Here is a 14,878-nt window from a genome sequence, read left to right as displayed (position 1 = left end):
CACTCAGTTGGCAGTTTATATTGCGTCAGACTTCATTAGTTTTAGCTGGGTGTTCCTAATAAACTGCCAATTGAGTGTAAAGTGTTTCCAAAAAAACTACTACTAGAGGAAAGTTGCTTGTAACTGAAAACACCATCCATTAACTTCATTGATCATATTTATTATGACATCAGCAGATTAAAATACATGTTTATTATGTACATATATGTAACAGGGGTGTTAGATAAAGTGCCAAATACCATTTTTACAAAAACAAACAAAAAAAAAAGGGACTTGTGGAAGACCTTCACACACCCGTTAGCCTGGTCCCACAGTTCATTGCTTCATGGACGAGTAGCCGTCCTGGTTGGAGGACGGCTGAATTGCTCAGTGCTGGTCGTGGGACAGTTTGGCACAATTCACCCGGGAATCAAAGAGGTGACGCTGCTGTAACTGGATGAATACTGGGTGTTTTCTTTTTATTTATTTATTTAAACAGGGACCGACATCGACACGTACAACAAGTCAGCCTTTTGAGCTGGACTGTGAATGTTTCCACTTTGAGAAAAACGGTCCAGCTATTGTTCAGAAGTGGTTTCAGAAATCCAGCATTGTTGCTTTAAGGTTAGTATGTGAGGACATTGAACTGTTCCTAGACCAGAGCCCGGCGGTGTGTTCTCAGCATCCTGCTTACGAGTGGAAAGTTTTTGTAGTAAATATAAGACGACAGACTACACTTTCCAGACTTTTTTTTTTTTGCATTTTTTTTTTCTCTTTTCTGACAAACAGAGGAAGTCGACATTCTTTAAACAGTGTTTCTTGAGTCTAATGAGTCACTGTGTGTGTGTGTGTGTGTGTTACATTGACGATGGGTAATAATCCATGAGACCGAGAAACAGGCACGCAATTATTTGCATGTATTCAGGGTTTTTTTCTCAGATTTCAGGAGCTACAAAAGGTCGATAAAACAGCCCCCCCCCCCCCCTCCTTTTTAATCATCGGCCCCAGTTTATCCCCGACGGCAGTGATGGATGTACAGATACTTGGCGATGAAGACTCTAGTCTTTCTATCACTACCAGTTGATCAAGACACTATAACAACCTGTTTGTTCCCGGGAAGGTTTTTGTTTTTGTGTCCGCTGCTCTACTGTCGGTCTGTGAGCTGTGAAGTTCGTTTAGGACGTCTGTATCTGAGCAGGTCACAGAGCACGTCGTCTTCATCTCTTTATCCTCGTCCGTCATACTGCTGACTGTCGAAGCCTCTCTGCATTTCCTTATGCACGTCTTTGTCTCTTCTTAAATTTTCCTCACTGACTCGGTTTATTTGTGATTTTACACCCAACTAACTTTCCTCTTCCTCTTCTTCCTCAGCTGGCGCCTCCTCCTCCTCTTCTGCTTCTTCCAATTCTCCTTCCTCTTCTTCATCTTCTACATTTTCTTCAGTTTCTCCCTCCTCTTCCTCAGCTTTATCCTCCACTTCTGCCTCTTCTTCTTCTTTCGCCTCATTCTCACCCTCCTCTGGTTCAATATTTTCCTCTGTCTCCTCCTCTGCATTCTCCTCCAACTCCTCTTCCCTGTTTTCCTCCACTTCAGCCTCCTCATTTTCAGTTTCCTCTTCCCCCTCACCTTCTTTTTCTCCGTCTATTTCCCCTTCTGTCTCTTCTTTCTCTCCGTCTGTTTCCCCTTCTGTCTCTTCTTTCTTTATGTTTTCCTCACCTTCATCTTCCTTTACCTCCTCATTTTCTCCACCTTCTTCGCCAGCCTCCTCCTCCTCCTGATTTTGGTCATCTTCCACTACATCATTAACTTCCTCTTCTTTTTCTATTTCATCGGTCTGCCCTCCCTCTTCTTCTTCCTGTTCCTCATGTGCTGAGTTCTCCTGCACCTCCTCTTCTTCTTCTTCTTCTTCTCTCACCTCCTCCTCCTCCTCTTGGTCCTGGACTCCGTTCTGTTTGCTGTTGTGATTCTCCTCGTCTTCCTCTTTCTCAGTTTCTGTGTGGTTCTGCTCCTCGCCGTTCGGCTCCGCCTGGTTGTCCTGCGTTCCGTCCGCATCGCTGCCGTCGCCGCTGTTCCTCAGGTGCACGTGGTTGTGGTTGTTGTGCTCCAGGTCCTCCAGGGTGATTTCGAACTGGAAGCGGTCATGCTGGTGGTGCCTGTCCGGGGGAGGTGAGGGAGACTGGGGCATGGTGTTCAGGTACCACTCCCTGTTCTCCTCCAGCGTGTCCAGCAGCTCCTGGGCGTCTGGGTGCACCAGGTCGGCCCACGTCTCCCACAGCGGGTGGACGATGTAGTCGATGAAACCCACCTGGAGAAGAAGGAGAAGCACGTAGTTAAGACTTTGGATAGGAAAGGAATAGTTCTACACTTATTTGCTTCCTTTAGTTAATTTGGACTGGATTTATTTCTCCAGTGGAGGTGGGGTGATTTTAACATAATAAATACAGTAGTACAGTATTTGAGTACATTCCAGCTGTTTCCCTCTGTTTAAGGTCTTTATGCTAAGCTAAGCTAACTGTCAGCAAGAAAGAGGATGAAGTCGAACTATTCCTTTAAAGCACAGGGAAGTCCAACTGGCAGATTATCTCAAAACAAAAAGATTTTTAACCAAGCACAGAATCATTAACCACAAACTTGACACGGGAAGATGTCACTGTTTAACTTCATGGAGATCAAGAGGGGGATCTGACCGTGGCCACTGCCAGCTGGACGTTGAAACAGAAATGCATTCGTCATACATGTATCCAAAATTTAACAAAACATTAATCATTGCCAGAGTTTATCATAAGTTATTCCAGAAGTAATTTTCCTGCCAGATTTATGAAAAGTTTTTTTGTTTCTGTTTCTGTTGGGGGACAATGAAAATTGTGTACTGCCAAGTTTGTCTCTTTCCTGCACCAATGCAAAACAAAATAAATAGAAACATGGATTCAACTGACAAATATCTTTTTTAAAGGCTCCATCAGCATTATTGATCAAGTAAAATCAAGAGTTTGAGTTATACACGCTACAGAAGATTTTGTGTAAATGTCAACTGATTTAAATTAAAAGTTTTACAGATCTGTTTACAACCATTAGTGATATGAACAAATGATTAAACTAATTTATAAAAAAAAACACTTAAACACTTTTTAATTAGTTGATGCCAACTGTCTAATACCAAGATGTAGCAGTAAACAGTTTCTGCAGGTTCAAATCGAGGTTTTGCTTTTCAGCAGCTTTTGTTTAAATTTGGAAATGTGTTGCTTATATGCTACAACCCTTCATACTGTTTCACTGCACTCAACAAGTTAGAGTTTGAACGAAGTGTTGACTCAACTCAAATTGCACTTTTTGAAGATGCAGTTTATGGTGTTTTCAGGAAAAAGCTCAGTGTTGGTGAGAATCACTGTTCCTCTTTGCTGGCGCCGTCTTCCTGTGTGGTGTCATTTCACATGATCATCACCATGAAATTTGCGATTTCCCCAACCACTGCGACATTACACAACTTCGCACTGACACAGCAAAGATGACCATTCATCTTTTTAGATGAACTGTATTAACAAAGAGACATTTAAAGAGGAGGATGAGATCAAACGTTACCTGGCTCTTCTCCACAGACGCAGTGTGTTTGTCACACATGGCGCTGATCTCCATCCCCCTCTCTCGCTCTTTGTCACCCTGTCGGAAAAACTCCTCCATGATCCTCTCCGTCCACTGTCTGTACAACGGTAACGTCTTGGTGGGGTTGCTCAGGTCTGCACAGTGCACCATGTTCCTCAATACCTACACACATGCAACAATAGATTTCATGAGACGTTCTTAGTTTACAGGCTCGACCGTGACGTAGAAAGTGACTCTCGACTGTGTGAAGCACCGAACTGGCTTGTGCAGATGACGGGTTACCTGTATTCGTTCTGTGTAGTGGTCCAGGAGGAGCACACCAGAACTCGTCACCTTCTTGGTCTCCACCATGGTCTTCAGATCAGCCAGCAGGGTCATGTGTTTGGACATGTCTGTGGCCAGCACCTGTAGACAGACGGAGAGAAAGACAAAACTAGGATTAAAGCAAACATTTTTAAGTTGAAAATAGGGGCAGTATGTGATGTGAGTACATTCAGATTCAGTTAACTTTTAGTTTTAAAACAGTAGCTGCCTCTCAAAATCTACTGTTTTATAGACCTGCTCCTGTTAAAAGCACTTTCATTAATTATTGCATTATTGTAGAGACTCAGTGAGACCAGAGATTAAAAAGAGAGACCAGTGTTAAAAAAGGTTTCTGAACAGCTACAGAGAAAAATATTTTTGATTTTATTTTTAGCTTGAATTTAAAGCCCCTGGAAAAAACTGATTCAAATCAATCAATATTTCTCTGTAGCATTAAATAAACAACAATCAGAGGTCATAAAGCGTTAACCTCAAAACTCAGCTAATCTACTTTGTCAAGACTGACAGACAGTTACAAAACAACCAATAAATGTTGCTAAATCCTGAACCTTTTTGAAATGTAGCCCCATTCACTTCCAAACAGAGAGAGGAACAAAGCACAAAAATGCAGAAATAAAGCATGTGAAATATGCCCAAAAAAGGTCAGAAAATGGTGAGTTTATGGAGGATCCTATCAGTGATAGTGAAAAGCTAATCAAAAGAAACTCAAAAGCATTATAGTGTTATAACAGCAAAAAACAAAGAGCGCAAAATATTCAGAAGATCAGAATTAAACAAAATGCAGCTGCACAAGCTTGAATAGAGAAATAAATGAGATTAAACCCTAGAGACATAAACTGGCACCTGAAAACAACCTAACAGCAGCTAAAACTATTAAGACAAATCTAACACCATCAAATGATAAGTGAGAGCAATGAAAAGACGCCACAGAGGGACCACAGCTAACAAACCAAAAGTAACGCAGGAGTTAAAGAAGTGTTTGTTTACACTTTCATTGGTGTTGTGCAAGTCGTGGTAAAGGAGCTCCTCACCATGTCGATGACAAGCTTGCGAAGGCTCTGGCGCTGTCTCTTGGTGAGGTTTTGGAAAATGTCACAGTTTTCCTGGTGCAGAAGCTTGAAGCCCACGGCGAGATGATGGTTCTCCAAAACTGACTCATCGTTATACATGAGCGCCAGCTCTGAGTCTGAGCACAGAGAGGAGGGACAGAGGAAAGGGTGTGAAAACTGTTAGGTGCAAATACCTACACGCGTTTTTACTGTGTGTGTGTGTCTGGACTCACTGGTGTTGATGAGGAACTGATTGGAAACTCCAGGGTGGTCCACATCATGGATAGCTGCAGCGAACAGAGCGGCGAGGATCTCCAGGTCGGTGAAGACGGCCTGCATGGGACAGGATGTGGCAGGAGAGGAATGATTATCTGTGTTACAATATAAAATTAAAACCTGATTGTAAAAAATACTATTTGCAAGACAATTACTCTGTCGTTGAAACAGAATTCAAACTCCTTCTTGTTTTGATTTTGTGTTCTGCCTCCTCCTTTTGTTTAATTTTTGTGTCTAGTGTCCTTACATGTGAAAATAAACAATAACCGGATCATGTTTTGCATGTTATTAATGTCACCATGTAATGTAGTTTACAGTCATCCTTGATTCTCATGTTCTTTTTCCATGTGACTTCTTGTCTTTAAACATTTATGGCTGTGTTGTGGTGAGGCCATGAATAATTTTCCAGCTTTGGTTTGATAATAAATTTCTATTGTGCTGCACTTCATTGTATTCTATAAAGGAGGTGTATTTTTGTCAATCCGAGACAGAATAATAAGAAATTTTCCCATGACTGACCTGGGCAGGGAGGGAGGCCAGATCTGTCGCAAACCTGTGTGTGTGTGTGTGTGTGTGTGTGTGTGCACGTGCACGTGCTTGTAGAAAATAATAAGTACCAAAACCGCACAATAAAAATGACTTCATTCCAAGTCTTTTACAAATTAAACTCCACATTACAAGTCCCGCCTTGAAAAAAAATGTACTTAAAGTATTAAAAGTGGAACTCAGAATGATGAAAAATAAAATAATTATAAAGGAAAAGCAGCTCATCCTGGAAGCTGGAACCATGAAGTGTGTGTGTGAGACAAAGACAGTGCATGTCTACATACATCAAGAGCAGGTGTGGAGAGGAGGACGTGTGTGGACTGGGTGACATCTGCAGCATGGAGGCTGTTGTGGTACGCTACGTTTCCATGGTAATGGTCCTCGAGGGTCATCACATAAGTGACAAAGGTGTCGACCGGGATACGAAACGTCTTCAGCAACTCGCGCTCCTGAGGAAGAGGAGAGGAGTCAGAACTTCACACACACTCCACCGGGAGTACATCGTGCACATCGGCAGCAAACACGCGAACGCTGCAGGTGAGAAGGACGCCACGCACTCACACTCGCACTCGTTTTGTTTACCTGGAAGATGGTGTACATGATGCAGCTGAGGGGTCTGTTGTTGGAGAATTCTGCTACTCTGAATATGTTAAAGCTCCACTTGTCCAGATCCTCCAGCTCCTGGTTAAACAGCACAGAAACAATAAACATAAATTAAGTGATGAGTCACAAAAACAAAAATATTCTACAAATCACAACATCCCAAACACACTGAAAGCTTCATTAAGAGCTTACGCACGTCTTCTAAAACATAGGACGGATTTATTTTGAAAGCGTCACAAGCAGAGTTGGGTCCATCAGGTGTTCAGAGGGTTTCAAGACATTTCAATTTACAGAAGAATTAAACACAGGGAGAAATAATAAATCAATTTTAACCATCAGGCATAATGTCAGAATCCCATATGATTAAACTGAAAAAAAACAAACAACCAATGACACCTATCCATACGTTGAACCAGCTGATCACTACTTTATATCTAAAACCATTTGTTAATTATTTAGAAAAAAAAAAATCACTGATTCCAGCTTCTAAGTATGAATATTTACTGTATTCATAGTGTTCAATCATAGTAAACTTAACACCTTAACTTAATAATAGTCATATTATTCGATAATGAAAATAACAGTGACCACAAAGCGCACATCTCTTTCATGTCACTAAAAATAACCTTGATCATTCAGTCTAAGTGACAGGGTGTCCAGAGATGTACTGGGAATATCTGCAGCCTCTGTTACTTACAATGAAAAACCATAAATCATTTATATTTGTATCTGGAACGGTCTCATCTGACTCATTCGCTGCTTCATGAAGATGCAGAGCTAAGAGACGGTTCTCCATCCTACTGTGGGCTCTCCAAACATTTGGTTCTACAAACTGGATGAAATTAAACAATGAGGCGCCGAGCTCTAACAGGCAGACAGAGGCATAATAAAAGATTCAGTGAGAATTTCCTTCTGTATGTGATGCAGACATGAACTTAACTAATGTTTGCACAATGTGTTATTGAGAGGCCTTTTCAGTAAAATAATTATAACCTAATGTATGATGATATTCTATTATGTTTTTTAAGAAGTACAGAGGACACTTGTACTGTGCTCTGTACTGCTTGGAGGAGACAAAGAAGCTTTTGAATAAAACTGTTTACTGGGAAAGAATCAAATGTTCAAAGAACATCTGAACAGGGATTGTGTAACTTATTTTATGTGAGTCAGAGCACACCAGACAGACAACAAGACCTTGGCAAGCTCGTCCTCGTGGTCTGTGTTGACACCGAAGCGAGGCATTGATGTGCTGGAGAGGCTGGAGCTGTGAGACAGTTTCCTCACTCCGCTGATGTGACTCATAGGTTTGTCTTTCAGGGTTGGAGACGGAATTTCCACCTCATTCTGCTTGTCTACAGATTGATGGGAAAACACAAACACACGCGTAAGGATTTATTGTTAAAGGTCATAAATATGGTTTGGACAGAGACCAGATTCTGGTCCCACTCACCCAGGAAGGTGCTGGAGATGTATTCAGACACCTGGTTACCAGAGCGACTCATCTCTGACAGGTGGGACAGCTCTCTGTTCAGCATTCTCTTAAACTGTGTTGGAAAGAGAACGAAACAGAAGCAATCTGTCAGTTTTCAGTAAAGACCTAGAGCTAATATTTAATATACTGTAGTTTGTTTTGGGGTATTAAGTAAGTCCCAAGGTTTAAAGTTGCACTGGTCAAAGTGCTGATAGAAAGGTGGTACATGTCCCTGGTAAACATGCATTTACAGTAGAGGCCTATAACTATATACAACAAGTATTTGACCATTAAAAAACTATAGCTAATATGTAGAAGATAAACATTTTAGTCAATAATTTTATGTTTATTTAAACTCAAATTTTGTTATTCAAAAATTTTGACATATGTAAATGTTTCACAGTTGAACGATGAATTAATTAAAAATGACAGGAAGTCATTACAACTAACTGATAAATATATGTAATACTTTTTAATTGTATAAAAAGTGTCAAAACGCATACTGAGGCATAAAGGAAATGCAGTCTGATCCTTGTGTACCTTGTTGGAAGCCATTTCGCTGACAGAGCGATGTGTCTGAATGGTCTCCAGCTGGTCCAAGCACCAGTCCAGTTCCTCCAGCGTGTCCAGGGCGAGCTGCTGGTACTGCTGGTCTGATAGCGTCGCCCTGGGACTGACGCACACTCCACCCAGAGGAGACCTCCTAAAAAACACAGTGGTTAGTTAGACCAGCAAGGAGAAGTTCACAGCAGCCTCATAACTTTGTCTATCATTTTATATTGTTTGTTTAAAGGTATTTATAGTTATTTATTTATGTGTCTGTTGCCAGTTCCATATATTTTTTCAAGTATATGGGCTTTGACTTTATTTAAGGGATAAACAAAGTTATATTGAATTGAATTGAACAGAGGCTGCATAGAAGATACAACACACAAGTTTCTCTCTGCATGTTTGATTTCTTTTCATTTCTTCATTCAGTATGACATGTAAGAATGTTTGAGATGGGAATAATAATCTGCATTTAATGTCAATGTCAAGTCCACCTTTCTGCAGCTGCAGGGGACTGTGGGTAGAAGCAGGTGTTTTGAGTTTGGTGGTGCTGAGAACGAGTGCACTGTAGTACTGTATGACTACTGTCCCAGACTGTATGAGTCACCTGATGATGCTACTGTAGTCTTAAAATGAGTATGTCAGTAGTGGCATTTTAAGGTCATATGCTGTATTAAGTAGATTGTTATTAGTCTGATTTATGAAGTCTGAACTTCCTCTTTGACCGTTTACACAAAGGACAACATACTATCATATTGTGCATTAGTGGGACATTTCAGGGCAATAATAATTGGTACTGACTTGACTGTTGGTGTGGAGACGTTGGCAAGGATGGTGAAGTTGCTCCGTACTGATCGCAAACTGGCCAGTACCTAAAATCATCAAACCGTGTCATGAGACATCAGGATTGGATTATACAGAAATATCAAAATCATTTACTGAGAGTAGCATGAAACTTTTTACACAATATATATATATATATGTCCATTTATCTAGACAAATGACTTATCTCTAACGTAAACTCACTTGAGCAAAAGGTGTGACAATGAAGTCCTCTCCTGTGTGCCTATGAGGAGGAGTGACAGTTGAAAGAGTTGGAAAAAAGAAACGGGGAGTCAGAGGTGACAGGAATATTTCTCATGAAAATATCAACATTTCAGTGCACACACACATACTTCCCCTCCCCCTCCCACTCATTCTTTCAGTCCTTTCCTCCTGAGCCTCACCCTTCGCTGGCGAGGGAGGAGTTACGTGAGACCGTCTTGGGTGACATGTCGTAGTCCGAGTCGGAGCGGTAGAGGAAGGACTCTCTTCTCTGGCCCTGGGGGAAGGAGGTGTGCAGGGTGAGGGCTGGACTCTGCGAGCCCAGAGGGGTGTGACCTGGTGAAACGCCATTTTCTGCTTCATAACTGGAAGAGGAGAGTGGTGATTGTAGAGGACAGAAATGAAACATCCAGCAGAGTTTTACTGTAAGGTGAAATCGGGAGAATGAAGAAAGGTTTAATTGTGTGTCAACCTGTCAGTATCTGCCTGCGTAATGGAGATGCGTGGTGGGATCCGGAGAGGAAGAGTTGTGGGACGTGACACATTGCTCAGGACCTCTGGTGAACGGGTGCGATCCCGAGGGCGGAGCCAGCAGGGCACCTGCAGAGTTAGCAGGTAAGGTTTGTATTATAGAGGATAGTGGACACCGGTCACTTTGCAGGTGTTCAGAGCAGCTTTTACACTCAGTCTCTCTTCCATACAAGCCTGGAGTATGACCAAAGCAAGCAACTGCCACAAAAGGTCCAGGTTCACTATGATCTGGTTTAAGGTAATTATCATTATAAAAATGTATTCATTATCCACTGCTGTAACTCCAGTCTAGCCAATGTTTTTGCATGTTTTTTGCACATTTTCAAATACATTCACTTAAGTTTTATAGCTTAAATGTAGTTCCAGGTAGCCACTGTATAAAAACTTTGATTGATTTGATCAATTGATTTTTATTTTTGGCCACTTGGAGGCAGCTTCTTCAGCTTGTTTACAGCTTGTTTGGTCGGATAAAGTGACCTTAAAGTTGAAATGACAGTTTTTTTTTCCCCATTTAAAGGGCAGCCTAACAAGCTGTAAACACAACACTGATATATCATGACATTATAAAGTTGCATGTTAGCAAACAATTCCCTTTTTACAGATCAAGCTGAGACGGAGCAACATTATCATTCATTTGGTATCACGTTTCTTGTCCACCTGTATTATTCAAAAGTAATATTTCCTCTTTTTTCAGCTTTGTTTTGGACTTCTCCAACTCTTAAGGTAAATACGTCTTCAGAAGCTAAATGTTCCACTATATTCACCAGCTAGCTACAAACTTTGTCTGCTCTTTGGTGCTGGGCTTGTAGTGTACAGGCTGCTTATCATAGGTAATGAACAGCTTCAATGAGCTGAAACAAAACAGAACGAATGGAGGCTGTGAAACCGAAACAATGAGCGAAAGTAGGTGAAGCTCCGTTTTCTACGAGGGGACTCCTTTCACATTCAGTCATTTGATCTATTCGTTAAGATCTATAAGTATACAGCTTTAATCTATCATATTGTATACAATGTTTACAGCGTTGCATTACTGTTGCATGGTTAAATACTGCATGTGAAACACAGACTGCATTTATCAAGTAAGAGTTAATATAATAGAAACTAAGAAAAACCAGTAGATCAGTGCAATGTTGGGAAAATTTGTAAAACACAGTAACATAGTTTTCAAAATGGTTAGCTGTAATATTCAGTAAAGTACTGTCCATGTTGCGTTGACATGTGTCTGTTCACTTTGAGCACAAACAGGAAAGGTGGCTGTCAACAGGGGCCCATGGCTCATTTTTGCCCCACAGCCCCCAACCTGCTTAATGCGCCCAAGCTTCCTTTCAATACCTGGAGACTAGACGAGAGTCTTCTGCTCCTCCCTCTGCGTAGCTCAGCCCCCAGCGTGGCCCCAGACGTATAGGATCGGCTGTAGCGAGATGACTCCGCCTTCTCCCCAGCACCTGCTATGTCTGTGTCATTGCCCTGTGAGACAGGAGAGAGGGCAGATGAGGAAAACAGGGAAATGGAGCGAGAGAGATATATCCTCAGAGGATAAAAGAACATTTTTTCTTTGTATATACACACACTGTATTTAGGGATCAAATTTAAAAGGACATGTCATTTACTCTTGTCATTTTTGCACATTTACCAAACCATGTTGATTTGTCATCTTTAAATTCTGATGAGTGAAGAAATTTCCACAAAAACAAAGACCATAAATTATCGATGTATGTGTGTGTGTGTTCGGCTACATGCATGCGTGTGTGTGTTTCTGGGATAAGGCCTCTACAGACTGAGCTCTTGGAGGCTGATCTGCACTGCAGTACCGTAGCAACAAAACACTGGGGGAATGGTAGCAGTTGCTAGGCAACAGTGCCGTGTTGCTTCCATGCTGCGTTTGATGTCGTCCAGACCCAGATGTGGAAAGACGCTCACATCCACACACATACACACACAGATACATGCATACAGTATAAACACATTCACAAATGTATGGACACCCGCTCAGCATAATCAATAAAAGAGCACTTGAATAATGCATAGTGTTGTGTCCTTCAGCCAAGACGTTACCTTTAAAAGAAAATAGCTCCTTAACATAGAGACTGTGACAGACTGAATGGTTCACTCAGTGTGAGTGAGGGCAGGAGGAGACAAACTGTCCACTCTGACTTTTGAGTGCATTCACAGAATCTGACGACAAGAACAAAGGGAGCTTGGATGTGTGAAAGTCATGAGGTTTGTACGTCATGGTAGACGTTCAAGAAAACACACACACACACACACACACACACACAGAGAGTGGAGTCTGTCAGTCTGCTCTGCCTCGTATCTACTCTCCCTGTAACAAGTGATGAAGTTGGCAGGTTTTCTCACGTATATCCCTGGTTGTTTATACGCTCACCTCTTCTCCAGTCACCGACAGCACGCTGCGGCTCTTCTTCATTCTGATTGGCTCGTTCTGCGCCCCAGGGCGGAGCGTTCCCGAACCCAGGCAGCAGAGCAGGTGGAGAGCCAGGACCGGAGAGGTCAAAGGTCACTGCAAGGTCAAACCAGGGTCAGACCGGGTCACAACCGGCCCCCATTGGAGCTGACTTAGCCAGCCAACCGCCTCGCTCACGCTCTGTCCGCACCTCAGAAGGCTGAAACCGGACGTCCTCCTGCTGCAAAACAGTAAAGGTGCATTTATGTGCCAGTCAGAGGCTCCAGGTTCAGTGTGAGGTTAATGACCTTTGTTTGGATCTGCTGTTTTTTTTTTTTTTTTTACAAGCCAAAGGTGGAAGAAAGAAAAATCTAAAGTCTCACTCCATTTCAGTGTAAGCCACAAGTTTCTGGGAAAAAATAAGTCTGTCTGCATGTCGTCTTCCTTTGGCTAGACAAGCCAATGGGATATCCTGGTCAGAATTCATGACGGTGCTGAAGAAAGACAATCATCCGACCTGGAGTGCTGTTCGCATGACGTTTCCCAGTTGTAAACTTGATCCCACATGAATGAAATTTCCCAACAATTAAGAAAATCCAAAATCCAGATGGATTATGGGAGAATTTGCTGTCTCAGATCAGTTTTCCATTGTCTGCTTGGTAATATGGATCCAAATTGTGCATGTGGAGGAGTGTTGAATACAGTAGACTCATCTGAGAAGTCCAGATGTCAAAACTCCAGGTTAGATTTGCCAGGATCCATCCTTGAATCGGTCTCAGTGTTTCCTCATCGGTGTAGGTTCCTTTTAAGAAAACAGAAATTAAGAGTTAGTATGATCAGGAATTAAAAAAATCGTCAGCTAATTTTTCTCTGAGTCATCTTACCTCCCTCATTTTAGAACTGACTGTCCTGTTTTCATGTAATGAATTCATCTCATGCATCATCAAATGTAAGAAAATCCTATAAAATACCGCTTTAGTAACACAAACCACCTTGGAGATATATTTTGGAACAAATGCCAATTGTTTTCCACGATGCAAAAATCATGCATGAGAACCAATGAAATGCTAATAAAAATCCCAATTTCTTAACAAATATCCAAACGAATGGTTGGTCGATTGATAAATGAATCAAAAACTGACAAAATATTTTGGCTGTCGTGGCCCTGCAGGAGCTGTACCTTCAGTTTGGCTAATTCTGAGCAGATACTGCAACACCAAAGCTCTCTGATGTTATATAATTACTCCAAGCAGTCCGAGCTGACCTAATTCCATTGGATAGGACAGATTCAGCATATCAGAGTGTTTCTGATTGAGCTGGTACACAGACAGATAGTGGTGGAGACGACTTTTACCAGGGTCACCAAGAACACACCCACTCAATGAATGGACTTTCACACTATAGAGTCTGCACAGATTTGCAGAGTCAAAACAGGTCTGTGCAGAGAAATCAACAAATGCATAGTGACACAGTGACATATATATGCACAGACATTGAGAAATTTGAGCACATACACACACACACACACACACACACCATGGCTGCAACCAGTACCACCTCCACTACAGATACAGCTTATAAAACCAAGCAGCAATGCATCAATATGCAGCTCAACTAGCAGTCTGCTCTTCTGTTACAAAACACCCAAATATATGTATTTCAAAACACACACTGAAACCATGAATATATGAGGACTGCCCTGCCATCACGCCTGTCTGCAGACCCACTGCAAGACATGTCAGACATACACACATGTACACATACAGTCAGGCTGCAGCATGTAAGAATAAAAACACACTCACCTTGATCGCCTCAAGATCAATGGCAAGATGGGCTGGGCCTCGTCTTGCTTTCACTTGTCTGCTTCCCCCTCTGTCTTCCCGTTCCCTCTGTCTCTCTGCAGACCAGCAGTGTGTCACCACAGCGAGAGAAAAAAACACTTGGCGTCTCCGTGAATATCCGCGGCTTCACCAGCTTCCCTCCCTCCCTGACTCTCCTCTCCCTCTCCCCTGCCACAGTGGTCTCCCCCAGCCACCCCCCACCACCACCACCAGCACAGCCTTCGTGGAGAAGCCCATCTCCCCTCCCCTCCCCTCCCCTTCCCTTCCTCCTCCCGCACAGACGCACAGTGTGTCCATTAATCCCATACAACAGCCTCCGCTCCTCCTCTCTCCATCGGTACCCCTGCTTTCTCTCTCTCTCTCTCTCTCTCTCTCTCTCTGGCAATGCCTTTTATGTTTTTCTCTTATTGGCAGCCACATGCCGATTCTCTGCTTCAATAGTCAGGCGTCAGTTCTCTCCATCATACTCACCCACACACATAGCAGATTTTTATTGGCACACGCTGCTCATATAAAAAAAAAAAAAAAAAAAAAAAATCACAATAAGGAATCATGTCTGTTACTCACTCTCCTTTTTTCTCCCACTCCTATTGACTATGTCCTTTTACAGTCATTCAAGGACATACAATACATTTATCCATTTTAAACCCTAAAACAGGCA

General features: G+C 42.1%; 1 protein-coding gene across 1 annotated transcript; it reads right to left on the bottom strand.

Moving 5' to 3' along the window:
- Positions 1-144: 144 nt before the first annotated feature.
- Positions 145-14,376, bottom strand: LOC130166159 (cAMP-specific 3',5'-cyclic phosphodiesterase 4C-like). The gene is made up of 17 exons (XM_056371541.1): positions 14,179-14,376; positions 12,359-13,178; positions 11,305-11,439; positions 9,914-10,041; positions 9,624-9,806; positions 9,424-9,463; positions 9,199-9,269; positions 8,389-8,551; positions 7,828-7,921; positions 7,572-7,729; positions 6,357-6,455; positions 6,059-6,223; positions 5,186-5,285; positions 4,935-5,089; positions 3,862-3,984; positions 3,559-3,741; positions 145-2,284 (listed from the first exon to the last, which is right to left on the bottom strand). Exons 2-17 carry the CDS (start codon positions 12,398-12,400, stop codon positions 1,322-1,324), a joined length of 2,802 nt encoding a protein of 933 aa, XP_056227516.1. The 5' UTR covers positions 12,401-13,178; positions 14,179-14,376; the 3' UTR covers positions 145-1,321.
- Positions 14,377-14,878: the final 502 nt, after the last annotated feature.

The sequence above is a fragment of the Seriola aureovittata genome, chromosome 3 (assembly GCF_021018895.1).
Source record: "Seriola aureovittata isolate HTS-2021-v1 ecotype China chromosome 3, ASM2101889v1, whole genome shotgun sequence".
NCBI lineage: Eukaryota > Metazoa > Chordata > Actinopteri > Carangiformes > Carangidae > Seriola > Seriola aureovittata.
This window is presented reverse-complemented; position numbering and strand designations above follow the sequence as displayed.

Excerpts from the sequence above, each read along its gene's own strand:
- LOC130166159 (XM_056371541.1), bottom strand. The coding sequence starts at position 12,400 with ATGAAGAAGAGCCGCAGCGTGCTGTCGGTGACTGGAGAAGAG. Across the intron at positions 5,286-6,058 it reads TCTCCACACCTGCTCTTGAT|GCCGTCTTCACCGACCTGGA; the intron begins GTATGTAGACAT and ends TGTCCCATGCAG. Across the intron at positions 3,985-4,934 it reads GCAAGCTTGTCATCGACATG|GTGCTGGCCACAGACATGTC; the intron begins GTGAGGAGCTCC and ends GTCTGTCTACAG.